At 43.5% G+C, this 16210-nt stretch overlaps 1 protein-coding gene across 4 annotated transcripts in view; it reads right to left on the minus strand.

Annotated features, from left to right (window-relative positions):
- dnah7 (dynein, axonemal, heavy chain 7) overlaps positions 1-16210 on the minus strand; it is a 1084136-nt gene that overhangs the window by 159562 nt on the left and 908364 nt on the right. For all 4 annotated transcript variants that reach the window (XM_070875892.1, XM_070875893.1, XM_070875895.1 and 1 more), the window contains one exon: positions 341-571. In XM_070875892.1, coding sequence (XP_070731993.1) covers positions 341-571 — 231 coding nt within the window. The remainder of the gene's footprint in view (positions 1-340; positions 572-16210) is intronic.

Genomic DNA, 16210 nt, shown 5'->3' on the forward strand with positions numbered 1-16210 from the left:
AACAGTTACTTTAGCTACTCGCTTTCTTTTTATATACCTGTAGAAGCTCTTTCTGTTTTTACATTTCTTGCTAGTTTACTCTCATATGCTATCTTCTCTGTCTTCATCATTTTTTTAGTCATCCTTTGCTGGTTTCTAAAAATTTCCCAATCCTCTGGCTTTCACTGTTCTTCACAACATTGTATGCCTTTGTTTTCAATTTACTTCCTTAGTTAGCCAGGGATGGTTCATCTTTCAGAAAATCTTTGGCCAAGTACAAGACAATTTTGTGTTGTATAGATGTAAGCCCATTGTAATTTTCAGAGTTTATAACACATTGCTTATGACTATCAATACTAACCTTAATAGCTTTCTGTATGTTGATGCAGGACTTCCTAATTGTTCGGAGCAGGTTATTAAACCGACCCATCTCTTGTACCAGCACAGTGTTCATGCTCTGGTTGTATGTAGTCGGGTACTTCCTCATAGCAACCTCAATATCAAAGTCTGCAGGCACCCTACTGAGGATATCAGTTGACACCTCAAAAACAATATCATCAGTTGACTTTCCAGCCCCACCAGTGATTCGAGACTGTAAAAATAAACAAATCATGGGACATCAAATATCACTTGTCTTGTGAATGATGATAGGAGACATATAGTTGTGAATAACCCTGGCAAGCATTAAAAGGTTTTAACTCAATCAAGGGAACTGGATGAATCTTAAAACCACGAGAGCAAAACTTGATCAATTTAATCTTCTCTGAATTGCACAATGCATCCTTTAACTGACTCCCCAATATGTGGGTATATATAAAAGCTTACCTCTGGCATACTTCCTGAGGGAGTAACTACAGCATGACAAGTTTACATGGGCAGTATCCATTATAATTGTGGACATAGGAATTTATAATGGAAAGATAAAAATAAGGGCTGAACATATGAGTTTAAAATGGGGACTGAATTATATCAACAGCCTTCAAAGCCTGCTTCACCTGAAAACTGAACTTGTCCTTAACTTCCCATGTGCAACTACACACACACTTTATTTTAAAAATCTTGTTTAGGGCACCCACTTCCTGTCTACAAACCTTGGGGTCAATTTTTCCCAATGCTGTTTTTTGGTGTAGTTGAAGAGGTATGTCCATTTTCTGGGGCCCGGCTACGCCAAAAAAAAAACTTGCAACATTCCCCATTTTACTTTTTGAATTTGGCGCCACGCAACCTATCCTTTAGCTTTGGAGGTGGAGCCTAAGGTCTGCACTAAAAAATGGAGGCCCCCTTCTGCGCATGAGGGGAAAGAAAATACTTTTTCTACGTGATTGGTATGGGCGCGCATGCCCAATACACCTTTCAGTCTGCATTCAGCCATTTTTAAAGAGCCAGTTGTGTGAGAACTTTTCTTCCGAGTGGAAAAAATCGGAGCTGTAATATGCAACGCGGCTCAAGGACCAAGAATTTCACACAGGACGAAGTGTATGCCCTGATTACTGTAAGTGAGGCCGATCGCATGAGCTGGACACCAGCAGAGGTCAAATAATAGTTAAACCAAAAGAAATGAAGAAACGCTGGAACCAACTTTCACAAGATTACTGTGCAATGGTGACCACCCCGAGGTCCGGAGGCCAGTGCAAAAAGAAGTGGCAGGACCTTGGTCAAGCAGTTGGTACAAATAATATTTTCATTTATTCACTGGAATTGCAATTGTAAATGTGACCATCTGTATGTCCCACCCAGCAGAAAGACACCCTCTCTAAAAAGTAGTATATATATCTTTGCAGAGAAAGGTGGGCCACAACAAAAGAGAGAGAACTCTAACAAGAGGAGGCCTGGCAAATCTGTATCCACTGGCACCAATGGAAGAGAGGGTTACTGCATTGATGGGTCCTGCCTGGAGAAGAGCAACCACCGCTGCACAAGCTGGGCCCAGACTAGAGGGAGAGGGTAAGTCCTGCAAATTCCACAGTCTAGCTTTGCTAAATGTTAAGTGCTGCGCGGGCTAGCCATGCTTTGGTTCATGGGGATGTCTCCGTCAGCTACTCTTCAGTGCAATGTGCTATCATTCATCATGGTCCTTCAAATGAGCCTGCTGCCTGCGATGTCTGTGCCTACTCATACCATCCTGTCCTCTCCTCTGCTGCTAACCATTTGTCTGTTCTGTTATATTTTGCAGAACTTGAGGCCAATCCTGAGGAGGCTGAAGCCGATGCAGATGATGATTCAGATGCGGACGAGCCTGAAGAGGAGAACATCTTCCAGTCTGACCTCCCAGACCAAGAGCATGGGGGTGAGTGGGAGGGGGACGATGAAGCCCCCCAAGTGGTGGGACATTTCATGGTTTCACACTGTCTGAGGCTGTGGGTTCCAGTGGGTTACAGCGAGCCACACCCAACGTGAGGAGGCGAAGGAGAGCTCGACAGCTCTCTCCTGAGATGCAGGATGTAACAGACGTGGTTCAGATAATGGCTATGAGTGGGGAGAGCATTGACCTTATGCAATCACTCCTGGACACAATCAGTGGGGTGGGTGATGAGGCATCGGGGCTGTGGGGAGAATTAACAACACTCTCGTGAGAATTGGGAACACTGCCCGGGAACATTAGGGATGGAATGTCGGAGGTAGTTGATATGCTGTATGGGCACATAAGAACATAAGAAATAAGAGCTGGAGTAGGCCATACGGCCCCTCGAGCCTGCTCCACCATTCAATACGATCATGGCTGATCCAATCATGGATTCAGGTCCACCTCCCTGTCCGCTCCCCATAACCCCTTATTCCCTTATCATTTAAGAAACTGTCTATTTCTGTCTTAAATTTATTCAATGTCCCAGCTTCCACAGCTCTCTGAGGCAGTGGGTTCCACAGATCCACAACCCCATGAAAGAAGGAATTTTTCCTCATCTCAGTTTTAAATGGGCGGCCCCTTATTCTAAGATTATGCCCGCTAGTTCTAGTCTCCCCTATCAGTGGAAACATGCTCCCTGCAGCCACCTCGTCAAGCTCCCTCATAATCTTATACGTTTCGATAAGATCACAGTCTTCTGAATTCTAATGAGTAGAGGCTCAACCTATTCAACCTAACCTCATAAGTCAACCCCCTCATCTCCAGAATCAATCTTGTGAACTTTCTCTGAACTGCCTCCAAAGCAAATGTATCCTTTCGTAAATATGGAAACCAAAACTGCACACAGTATTCCAGGTGTGGCCTCACCAATACGCTGTACAACTGTAGCAAGACTCCCCAGCATTTATACTCCATCCCCTTTGCGATAAAGGCTAAGATTCCATTGGTCTTCCTGATCACTTGCTGTACCTGCATACTAAACTTTGGTGTTTCTTGCACAAGTACCCCCAGGTCCCGTTGTACTGCAGCACTTTGCAATCTCTCTCCATTCAAATAATAACCTGCTCTTTGATTTTTTTCTGCCAAAGTGCACGACCTCACACTTTTCAACATTATACTCCACCTGCCAATTTTTTGCCCACTCACTTAGCCTGCCTATGTCCTTTTGCAGACTTTTGTGTCCTCCTCACACATTGCTTTTCCTCCCATCTTTATATCATCAGCAAACTTGGCTACGTTATACTCAGTCCCTTCTTCCAAGTCGTTACTATAGATTATAAATAGTTGGGGTCCCAGCACTGATCCTTGTGGCACCCCACTAGTTACTGGTTGACAACCCGAGAATGAACCATTTATCCTGACTCTGTTTTCTGTTTGTTAGCCAATCCTCTATCCAAGCTAATATATTACCCCCAACCCCATGAACTTTTATCTTGTGCAGTAACCTTTTATGTGGCACCTTGTCAAATGCCTTTTGGAAGTCCAAATACACCACATCCACTGGTTCCCCTTTATCCACCCTGCTCGTTGCAGCTTCAAAGAATTCCAGCAAATTTGTCAAACATGACTTCCTCTTCATAAATCCATGCTGACTCTGCCTGACCAAATTTTGCTTTTCAAAATGTCCTGCTATTGTTTCTTTAATAATATACTCCAACATTTTCCCAACCAGAGATGTTAGGCTAACTGATCTGTAGTTTCCTGCTTTTTGTCTGCCTCCTTTTTTAAATAGGGATGTTATATTTGCAGTTTTCCAATCTGCTGGGACCTCCTCTGAATCCAGACAATTTTGGTAAATTACAACCAATACAACCAATCTCGGGATTGTTACCAGTGCCACGAGCTAGTCAGAGTAGGAATCGCAGGATAGCTCAGATGAATACGTGGCTTGAGCAGTGGTGCAGCAGGGAGGGATTCAAATTCCTGGGGCATTGGAACCGATTCTGGGGGAGGTGGGACCAGTACAAACCGGACGGTCTGCACCTGGCCAGGACCGGAACCAATGTCCTGGAGGAGTGTTTGCTAGTGCTGTTGGGGGGGGGGAGTTAAACTAATATTGCACGGGGTTGGGAACCAATGCAGGGAGACAGAGGGAAACAAAATGGAGACAAAAGCAAAAGACAGAAAGGAGATGAGTAAAAGTGGAGGGCAGAGAAATCCAAGGCAAAAAACAAAAAGGGCCACTGTACAACAAAATTCTAAAGGGTCAAAGTGTAATAAAAAGGCAAGCATCAAAGCTCGGAGCCACAATGCAAGCAGTATTCGGAACCCAGGAGAGGGCTCTGAGCTAGTTAGAGTGGGTGAGAGCTCAGATGAACAGGACCCCAAGAAAGAATGCAAAAGGCAGGAGGCAACAGAGCAGAGTAGCACTGGGGTAAGTGTAAACCACAAGGTGATAGGAAGGAACAATATGTATGAATATAAAGGGGCTGCAGGAGGGGTCAAAACTAAAAATCATGGTTGAAAACTAGTATTAAAACACTCGACCTAAACGCACACAGCATTCGAAATAAAGTAAATGAGTTGACGGCACAAATCATTACAAATGGATATGATTTGGTGGCCATTACAGAAACGTGGTTGCAGGGGGGCCAAGACTGGGAATTAAACATACAGGGGTATCTGACAATTCGGAAAGATAGACAAGAAGGGAAAGGAGGTGGGGTAGCTTTGTTAATAAAGGATGATATCAGGGCAGTTGTGAGAGACGATATTGGCTCTAATGAACAAAATGTTGAATCACTGTGGGTGGAGATTAGAGATAGTAAGGGGAAAAAGTCACTGGTGGGCGTAGTTTATAGGCCCCCAAATAATAACTTCACGGTGGGGCGGACAATAATCAAGGGAATAATGGAGGCATGTGAAAAAGGAACGGCAGTAATCATGGGGGATTTTAACCTACATATCGATTGGTCAAATCAAATCACACGGGGTAGCCTTGAGGAGGAATTCATAGAATTCATAGTGACTAGTGGGGTACCGCAAGGTTCTGTGCTGGGGCCCCAGCTGTTTACGCTGTACATTAATGATTTAGACGAGGGGATTAAATGTAGTATCTCCAAATTTGCGGATGACACTAAGTTGGGTGGCAGTGTGAGCTGCAAGGAGGATTCTATGAGGCTGCAGAGCGACTTGGATAGGTTAGGTGAGTGGGCAAATGCATGGCAGATGAAGTATAATGTGGATAAATGTGAGGTTATCCACTTTGGTGGTAAAAACAGAGAGACAGACTATTATCTGAATGGTGACAGATTAGGAAAAGGGGAGGTGCAAAGAGACCTGGGTGTCATGGTACATCAGTCATTGAAGGTTGGCATGCAGGTACAGCAGGCGGTTAAGAAAGCAAATGGCATGTTGGCCTTCATAGCGAGGGGATTTGAGTACAAGGGCAGGGAGGTGTTGCTACAATTGTACAGGGCCTTGGTGAGGCCACACCTGGAGTATTGTGTACAGTTTTGGTCTCCTAACCTGAGGAAGGACATTCTTGCTATTGAGGGAGTGCAGCGAAGGTTCACCAGACTGATTCCCGGGATGGCGGGACTGACCTATCAAGAAAGACTGGATCAACTGGGCTTGTATTCACTGGAGTTCAGAAGAATGAGAGGCGACCTCATAGAAACGTTTAAAATTCTGACGGGGTTAGACAGGTTAGATGCAGGAAGAATGTTCCCAATGTTGGGGAAGTCCAGAACCAGGGGACACAGTCTAAGGATAAGGGGGAAGCCATTTAGGACCGAGATGAGGAGGAATTTCTTCACCCAGAGAGTGGTGAACCTGTGGAATTCTCTACCACAGAAAGTTGTTGAGGCCAATTCACTAAATATATTCAAAAAGGAGTTAGATGAAGTCCTTACTACTAGGGGAATCAAGGGGTATGGTGAGAAAGCAGGAATGGGGTACTGAAGTTGCATGTTCAGCCATGAACTCATTGAATGGCGGTGCAGGCTAGAAGGGCCGAATGGCCTACTCCTGCACCTATTTTCTATGTTTCTATGTTTCTAATGCATACGGGATTGTTTCTTAGAACAGTATGTTACAGAACCTATAAGGGAGCAAGCTATCTTAGATCTGGTCCTGTGTAATGAGACAGGAATAATAAACGATCTAGTAAAAGATCCTCTCGGAATGAGTGATCACAGTATGGTTGAATTTGTAATACAGATTGAGGGTGAGGAAGTAGTGTATCAAATGAGCATACCATGCATAAACAAAGGGGACTACAGTGGGATGAGGGCAGAGTTGGCTAAAGTGGACTGGAAACACAGACTAAACGGTGCCACAGTTGAGGAACAGTGGAGGACTTTTAAGGAGCTCTTTCATAGTGCTCAACAAAAATATATTCCAGTGAAAAAGAAGGGCGGTAAGAGAAGGGATAACCAGCTGTGGATAACCAAGGAAATAAAGGAGAGTATCAAATTAAAAACCAATGCGTATAAGGTAGCCAAGGTTAGTGGGAAACTAGAAGATTGGGAAAATTTTAAACGACAGCAAAGAATGACTAAGAAAGCAATAAAGAAAGGAAAGATAGATTACGAAAGTAAACTTGCGCAAAACATAAAAACGGATAGTAAAAGCTTTTACCGATATATAAAACGGAAAAGAGTGACGAAAGTAAACGTTAGTCCCTTAGAAGATGAAAAGGGAGATTTAGTAATGGGAAATGTGGAAATGGCTGAGAGCTTAAACAATTATTTTGCTTCAGGCTTCACAGTGGAAGACACAAAAACCATGCCAAAAATTGCTGGTCACAGGAATGTGGGAAGGGAGGACCTTGAGATAATCACTATCACTAAGGTGGTAGTGCTGGACAGGCTAATGGGATTCAAGGTAGACAAGTCCCCTGGTCCGGATGAAATGCATCCCAGGGTATTAAAAGAGATGGCGGAAGTTATAGCAGATGCATTCGTTATAATCTACCAAAATTCTCTGGACTCTGGGGAGATACCAGCGGATTGGAAAGCAACTAATATAACGCCTCTGTTTAAAAAAGGGGGCAGACAAAAGGCAGGTAACTACAGGCCAGTTAGTTTAACATCTGTAGTGGGGAAAATGCTTGAAGCTATCATTAAGGAAGAAATAGCGGGACCTCAAGATAGGAATAGTGCAATCAAGCAGACGCAACATGGATTCATGAAGGGGAAATCATGTTTAATTAATTTACTGGAATTCTTTGAGGATATAATGAGCATGGTGGATAGAGGTATACCGATGGATGTGGTGTATTTAGATTTCCAAAAGGCATTCGATAAGGTGCCACACAAAAGGTTACTGCAGAAGATAAAGGTACGCGGAGTCAGCGGAAATGTATTAGCATGGATAGAGAATTGGCTGGCTAACAGAAAGCAGAGAGTCGGGATAAATGGGTCCTTTTCGGGTTGGAAATCGGTGGTTAGTGGTGTGCCACAGGGATCGGTGCTGGAACCACAACTGTTTACAATATACATAGATGACCTGGAAGAGAGGACAGAGTGTAGTGTAACAAAATTTGCAGATGACACAAAGATTAGTGGGAAAGCAGGTTGTGTAGAGGACACAGAGAGGCTGCAAAGAGATTTAGATAGGTTAAGCGAATGGGCTAAGGTTTGGCAGATGGAATACAATGTCGGAAAATGTGAGGTCATCCACCTTGGAAAATAAAACAGTAAAAGGGAATATTATTTGAATGGGGAGAAATTACAACATGCTGCAGTGAAGAGGGACCTGGGGGTCCTTGTGCATGAATCCCAAAAAGTTAGTTTGCAGGTGCAGCAGGTAATCAGGAAGGCGAATGGAATGTTGGCCTTCATTGCGAGAGGGATGGAGTACAAAAGCAGGGAGGTCCTGCTGCAACTGTATAGGGTATTGGTGAGGACGCACCTGGAGTACTGCATGCAATTTTGGTCACCTTACTTAAGGAAGGATATACTAGCTTTGGAGGGGGTACAGAGACGATTCACTTGGCTGATTCCGGAGATGAGAGGGTTACCTTATGATGATAGATTGAGTAGATTGGGTCTTTACTAATTGGAGTTCAGAAGGATGAGGGTTGATCTTATAGAAACATTTAAAATAATGAAAGGGATAGATAAGATAGAGGCAGAGAGGTTGTTTCCACTGGTCGGGGGGACTAGAACTAGGGGGCACAGCCTCAGGAGCCAATTTAAAACCGAGTTGAGAAGGAATTTCTTCTCCCAGAGGGTTGTGAATCTGTGGAATTCTCTGCACAAGGAAGCAGTTGAGGCTAGCTCATTAAATGTATTCAAATCACAGATAGATAGATTTTTAACCAATAAGGGAATTAAGCGTAACGAGGAGCGGGTGGGTAAGTGGAGCTGAGACCACGGCCAGATCAGCCATGATCTTGTTGAATGGCGGAGCAGCCTCGAGGGGCTAGATGGCCTACTCCTCTAATTCTTATGTTCTTATGTTCTTATGCATCCACAATCCCTGCCGCTACTTCTCAAGACCCTAGAATGCAAGCCAGCAGGTCCAGGGTATTTATCTGCCTTTAGTCCTGTTATCTTACAGAGTATCACCTCCTTAGTGATTGTGATTGTGTTAAGTTCTTCCCTCCCTAAAGCCCCTTGACTATCCACTGTTGGAGTATTGTTAGTGTCCTCTACTGTAAAGATTGATACAAAATATTTGTTCAGAGTTTCTGCCATCTCCATGTTCCCCATACTAATTCCCTGGTCTCATCCTCTGAGGGACCAACATTTAATTCCAGCCACTATTTTCCTTTTTATATACCTATAAAAACTCTTGCTGTTTTTATATTTCACAGTCTATCTTCCCTTTCTTAATCATTTTTTCAGTCATTGTTTGCTGGCTTTTAAACACCTCCCAATCTTCTGTCCTCCCACTAGTTTTGGCCACATAGTATGCCCTTGTTTTTAATTGGATACCATCCTTTATTTCTTTAATTAGCCACGGATGGCTCTCTTTTCTCTTACAGCCTTTCCTCCTCACTGGAATATATTTTTCTTGAGAGTTGTGAAATATCTCCCTAAATGTACACCAATGTTCATCAACCATCCTACACTTTAATCTATTTTCCAAGTCCACTTTAGCCAACTCTGCCCTCATGCCTTCATAGTCTCCTTTATTTAATGAGGGAGGGAATCATAGAATTATAGAAGTTTACAGCACGGAAGGAGGCAATTTCGACCCATCGTGTCCGCGCCGGCCAACAAGAGGCTTTCCAGCCTAATCCAACTTTCCAACTCTCAGTCCGCAACCCTGCAGGTTACGTCACTTCAAGTGCACATCCAAGTACTTCTTAAAATATGGTGAGGGTTTCTGCCTCTACCACCCTTTCAGGCAGTGAGTTCCAGATCCCCTCAACCTCTGCATGAAGAAATTTCCCCTCAAATCCCCTCTAAACCTTCTACCAATTATTTTAAATTTATGCCCCCTGGTTGTTGACCCCTCTGCTAAGTGAAATAGGCCCTTTCTATCCACGATATTGGCCCCTCATAATTTTATACACCTCAATGAGGCCTCCCCTCAGCCTCCTCTGTTCCAATGAAAACAAATCCAGTCTATCTAACCTGTCCTCATAGCTTAGATTCTCCACTCCCTGCAACATCCTCGTAAATCTCCTGTGTACCCTCTCCAGTGCAATCACGTCCTTCTTGTAATGTGGTGACCGGAACTGCACACAGTACTCCAGCTGTGACCTAACCAGTGTTTTATACAGTTCAAGCATAACCCCCTTGCTCTTGTATTCTATGCCTTGGTTAATAAAGGCAAACATTCCGTATGCCTTATCTACCTGGTCTACTACTTTCAGGGATCTGTAGACAAGTACTGCAAGTTCTCTTTGTTCCTCTACACTTCTCAGTATCCTACCATTTAATGTGTTAGCCATTTTCCTTGTTAGCCCTCCCAAAATGCATTAACTCACACTTTTCTGGATTAAACATAGAAACATAGAAGCATAGAAAATAGGTGCAGGAGTAGGCCATTCGGCCCTTCCAGTATGTACCACCATTCAATATGATCATGGCTAATCATGCAACTTCAGTACCCCATTGCCGCTTTCTCTCCATACCCCTTGATCCCTTTAGCCATAAGGGCCACACCATTTGAATATATCTAACGAACTGGCCTCAACAACTTTCTGTGGTCGAGAAATCCACAGGTTCACAATTCTTTGAGTGAAGAAGTTTCTCCTCATCTCGGTCCTAAGTGGCTTACCCCTTATCCTTAGACTGTGACCCCTGGTTCTGGACTTCCACAACATCGGGAACATTCTTCCTATATCTAACCTGTCCAATCCCGTCAGAATTTTATATGTTTCTATGAGATCCCCTCTCATTCTTCTAAATTCCAGTGAATATAAGACTAGTCGATCCAGTCTATCTTCATATGTCAGTCCTGCCATCCCGGGAATCAGTTTGGTGAACCTTCGCTGCACTCTCTCAATAGCAAGAATGTCCTTCCTCAGATTAGGAGAACAAAACTGCACACAATATTCCAGGTGTGGCCTCACCAAGACCCTGCACAACTGCAGTAAGACCTTCCTGCTCCTATACTCAAATCCTTTCGCTATGAAGGCCAACATGCCATTTGCCTTCTTCATCGCCTGCTGTATCTGCATGCCAACTTTCAATGACTGATACAGCATGACACCCAGGTCTCGCTGCACCTCCCCTTTTCCTAATCTGTCACCATTCAGATACTATTCTGCCTTCCTGTTTTTGCCACCAAAGTGGATAACCTCACATTTATCTACATTATACTGCATCTGGCATGCATTTGCCCACTCACCTAACCTGTCCAAGTCACCCTGCAGCCTCTTAGCATCCTCCTCACAGCTCACACTGCCACCCAGCTTAGTGTCATCTGCAAACTTGGAGATATTACATTAAATTCCTTTGTCTAAATCATTAATGTATGTTGTAAATAGCTGGGGTCCCAGAACTGAACCTTGCGGTACCCCACTAGTCACTGCCTGCCATTCTGAAAAGGCCCCGTGTTTCCTACCCTTTGCTTCCAGTCTGCCAACCAGTTCTCTATCCACGTCAATACATTACTCCCAATACCATAGAAACATAGAAAATAGGTGCAGGAGTAGGCCATCCGGCCCTTCGAGCCTGCACCGCCATTCAATGAGTTCATGGCTGAACATGCAATCTCAGTACCACCACGTGCTTTAATTTTGCACACGAATCTCTGGTGTGGGACCTTGTCAAAAGCCTTTTGAAACTCCAAATACACCACATCCACTGGTTCTCCCTTATCCACTCTACTAGTTACACCCTCAAAAAATTCTAGAAGATTTGTCAAGCATGATTTCCCTTTCATAAATCCATGCTGACTTGGACCCATCCTGTTATTGCTTTCCAAACGCGCTGCTATTACATCTTTAATAATTGATTCCAACATTTTCCCTACTACCGATGTCAGGCTAACCGGTCTATAATTCCCTCTTTTCTCTCACCCTCCTTTTTTAAAAAGTGGGGTTACATTAGCTATCCTCCAATCCATAGGAACTGATCCAGAGTCGACAGAATGTTGGAAAATTACCACCAATGCATTCACTATTTCTAGAGCCACTTCCTTAAGTACTGTGGGATGCAGACTATCAGGCCCTGGGGATTTATGGGCCTTCAATCCCATCAATTTCCCGAACACAATTTCCTGACTAATAAGGATTTCCTTCAGTTCCTCCTTTTCTGGAAGGTTATTTGTGTCTTCCTTAGTGAAGATAGAACCAAAGTATTTGTTCAGTTGGTCTGCCATTTCTTTGTTCCTCATTATAAATTCACCTGATTCTGACTGCAAGGGGCCTACATTTGTCTTCACCAATCGTTTTCTCTTCACATATCTATAGAAGCTTTTGCAGTCAGTTTTTATGTTCCCTGCAAGCTTACTCTCATACTCTATTTTCTCCCTCCTAATTAAACCCTTTGTCCTATTCTGCTGAATTCTAAATTTCTCCCAGTCCTCAGGTTTGCTGCTTTTTCTGGACAATTTATATGCCTCTTCCTTGGATTTAACACTATCCCTAATTTCCCTTGTTAGCCACGGTTGAGCCACCTTCCCCTTTTTATTTTTATGCTAGACAGGGATGTACAATTGTTGAAGTTCATCTATGTGATCTTTAAATGTCTGCCATTGCCTATCCACCGTCAACCCTTTAAGTATCATTCGCCAGTCTATCCTAGCCAAATCTGAGTAAAAAATCCTCTCGGAATGAGTGATCACAGTATGGTTGAATTTGTAATACAGATTGAGGGTGAGGAAGTAATGTTTCAAACGAGCGTACTCTGCTTAAACAAAGGGGACTACAGTGAGATGAGGACAGAGTTAGCTAAAGTAGACTGGGAACACAGACATTGAGGAACAGTGGAGGACTTTTACGGAGCTCTTTCATAGTGCTCAACAAAAATATATTCCAGTGAAAAAGAAGGGCGGTAAGAGAAGGGATAACCAGCCGTGGATAACCAAGGAAATAAAGGAGAGTATCAAATTAAAAACCAATGCGTATAAGGTGGCCAAGGTTAGTGGGAAACTAGAAGATTGGGAAAATGTTAAATGACAGCAAAGAATGACTAAGAAAGCAATAAAGAAAGGAAAGATAGATTACGAAAGTAAACTTGCGCAAAACATAAAAACAGATAGTAAAAGCTTTTACCAATATATAAAACGGAAGAGAGTGACTAAAGTAAATGTTGGTCCCTTCGAAGATGAGAAGGGGGATTTAATAATGGGAAATGTGGATATGGCTGAGACCTTAAACAATTATTTTGCTTTGGGCTTTACAGTGGAAGATAAAAAACCATGCCAAAAATTGCTGGTCACGGGAATGTGGGAAGAGAGGACCTTGAGACAATCACTATCACTCGGGAGGTAGTGCTGGACAGGCTAATGGGACTCAAGGTAAACAAGTCCCCTGGTCCTGATGAAATGCATCCCACGGTATTAAAAGAGATGGCGGAAGTTATAGCAGATGCATTCGTTATAATCTACCAAAATTCTCTGGACTCTGGGGAGGTACCAGCGGATTGGAAAGCAGCTAATGTAACGCCTCTGTTTTAAAAAGGGGGCAGACAAAAGGCAGGTAACTACAGGCCAGTTAGTTTAACATCTGTAGTGGGGAAAATGCTTGAAGCTATCATTAAGCGGGACCTCTAGATAGGAATAGTGCAATCAAGCAGACGCAACATGGATTCATGAAGGGGAAATCATGTTTAATTAATTTACTGGAATTCTTTGAGGATATAACGAGCATGGTGGATAGAGGTGTACCGATGGATGTGGTGTATTTAGATTTCCAAAAGGCATTCGATAAGGTGCCACACAAAAGGTTACTGCAGAAGATAAAGGTACGTGGAGTCAGAGGAAATGTATTAGCATGGATAGAGAATTGGCTAGCTAACAGAAAGCAGAGAGTCGGGATAAATGGGTCCTTTTCGGGTTGGAAATCGGTGGTTAGTGGTGTGCCACAGGGATCGGTGCTGGGACCACAACTGTTTACAATATACATAGATGACCTGGAAGAGGGGACAAAGTGTAATGTAACAAAATTTGCAGATGACACAAAGATTAGTGGGAAAGCGGATTGTGTAGAGAACACAGAGAGTTAAGCGAATGGGCTAAGGTTTGGCAGATGGAATACAATGTCGGAAAATGTGAGGTCATCCACCTTGGAAAAAAAACCAGTAAAAGGGAATATTATTTGAATGGGGAGAAATTACAACATGCTGCGGTGCAGAGGGACCTGGGGTTCCTTGTGCATGAATCTCATTATAACTGCTGTACCTTTATTGCGCGCATCCCTAATTTCTTGTTCGATGCTGTCCCCAACCTCACTACTACTGTTTGGTGGACCGTACACAACTCCCACTAACATTTTCTGTCCTTTGGTATTCCGCAGCTCTACCCATACCGATTCCACATCATCCAAGCTAATGTCCTTCCTTACTATTGCGTTAATTTCCTCTTTAACCAGCAACGCTACCCCACCTCCTTTTGTTTTCGCTCTATCCTTCCTGAATGTTGAATACCCCTGGATGTTGAGTTCCCAACCTTGGTCACCCTGGAGCCATGTCTCTGTAATCCCAATTATATCATATTCGTTAATAGCTGCCTGCGCAGTTAATTCGTCCACCTTATTATGAATACTCCTCGCATTGAGGCAAAGAGCTTCCAGGCTTGTCTTTTTAACACACTTTGTCCCTTTAGTCTTTTGCTGTAATGTGGCCCTTTTTGCTTTTTGCCTTGGGTTTCTCTGCCCTCACTTTTACTTTTCTTCTTTATATCTTTTGCTTCTGCCCACATTTTACTTCCTTGTGTCTCCCTGCATAGGTTCCCATCCCCCTGCCATATTAGTTCAACTCCTCCCCAACAGCACTAGCAAACACTCCCCCTAGGACATTGGTTCCAGTCCTGCCCAGGTGCAGACCATTTGGTTTGTACTGGTCCCTCCTCCCCCAGAACCAGTTCCAATGACCCAGGAATTTGAATCCCTCCCTCCTGCACCACTCCTCAAGCCACATATTCATCTTAGCTATCCTACAATTCCTACTCTGACTCACACATGGCTTTTTAATTTAACTCCTAGCTCCCTAAATTCAGCTTGTAGGATCTCATCCCATTTTTTACCTATATTGTTGGTACCTATATGCATCACAACAACTGGCTGTTCATCCTCCCTCTCCAAAATGTCCTGTAGCCGCTTGAGACATCCATGACCCTTGCACCAGGGAGGCAACATACCATCCTGGAGTCTCGATTGCGGCCGCAGAAACGCCTATCTATTCCCCTTACAATAGTTGATTGATATCTACCTGTAGTCCACAGCTTTCTTCTTCATTATCAACCACACAGCCCATTTTAGTATCATCTGTAACTTCTTAATCATAACCCCTATATTCAAGTCTAGATCATTGATGTATATCACAAAAAGCAAGGATCCTAGTACTGAGCCCTTGGAACCCCAGTCGCAAAAACACCCATCGACCATTAACCTTGTCTTCCTGCCTCTGAGCCAATTTTGGATCTAACTTGCCACTTTGCTCTGGATTCCATGGGCATTTACTGTCGCAGGTAGTTGAGACGTTATCAAGGCACATGAGGGAGGGAATGTCGGAGGTTGCTGCTGCAATAAGGGAACACGCCCAGACCCTGTGGCGATTGACAGCATCAACCACTCCCACTATAATCCCCAGACCAACCTCAAGTACTGTGCCGCCGGTTCCTCCACAGGCCGAAGAAGAGGCTGAAGAGGCCCAAGCTGGGTGTTCCACATTACCGTCTGCCCACGCCCATTAACAAGAAGTGCGCATTACCCGAGATGCATGAAAGAATAGCTTGGTCCCAAGAAAGGCTGCGCAACCGCCAGTGGGCAGGGGTGGCGTAACCAGGGCCAAGTGCAGCGGGCAGTCTTAGTATAAGGTGGAGAAGAGATGGGTGCAGCTATTGTTTGCTGCTGCTTTTGTTGTTGTTATTGTTGTTATTATTATTGTTGTTACCGTTGTTCTTATGTTATTGTTATTTAAATGTTCTCAAATTAAGAGTTTTTTGTAAGTGATATTAATTTGCAAGTTTAAAAGTTTGTAACTGATCTTAACGTTTGTAAGTGATCTTAACTGAATAGTTTAAAGTTTGATAAAAATAATATTTTTTATTAAAGTTAAGTACAAACAAGTGCTAACATTTTGAATAAACCTAATTATATATTTTAAATTATAACTGAATCATTTACATTATTTGTTCCATTATTAACACAACTCAACATGATGGAACAGGTCCAAACAGTAAACATGATCCATTTGGAATAGTTGTCACTGAGCCTTTCGGCAGCAAAGAGGTCACGGATGAACTGCTGGTGCAGGGCTCGAGCAATCGTTAAAGGAGCACGACAGCCCATCTTCCTCCGCCGTCCTGCTCCGGGTTGTG

The sequence above is a fragment of the Pristiophorus japonicus genome, chromosome 3 (genome assembly GCF_044704955.1).
Source record: "Pristiophorus japonicus isolate sPriJap1 chromosome 3, sPriJap1.hap1, whole genome shotgun sequence".
In the NCBI taxonomy this organism is placed as follows: Eukaryota; Metazoa; Chordata; class Chondrichthyes; family Pristiophoridae; genus Pristiophorus; species Pristiophorus japonicus.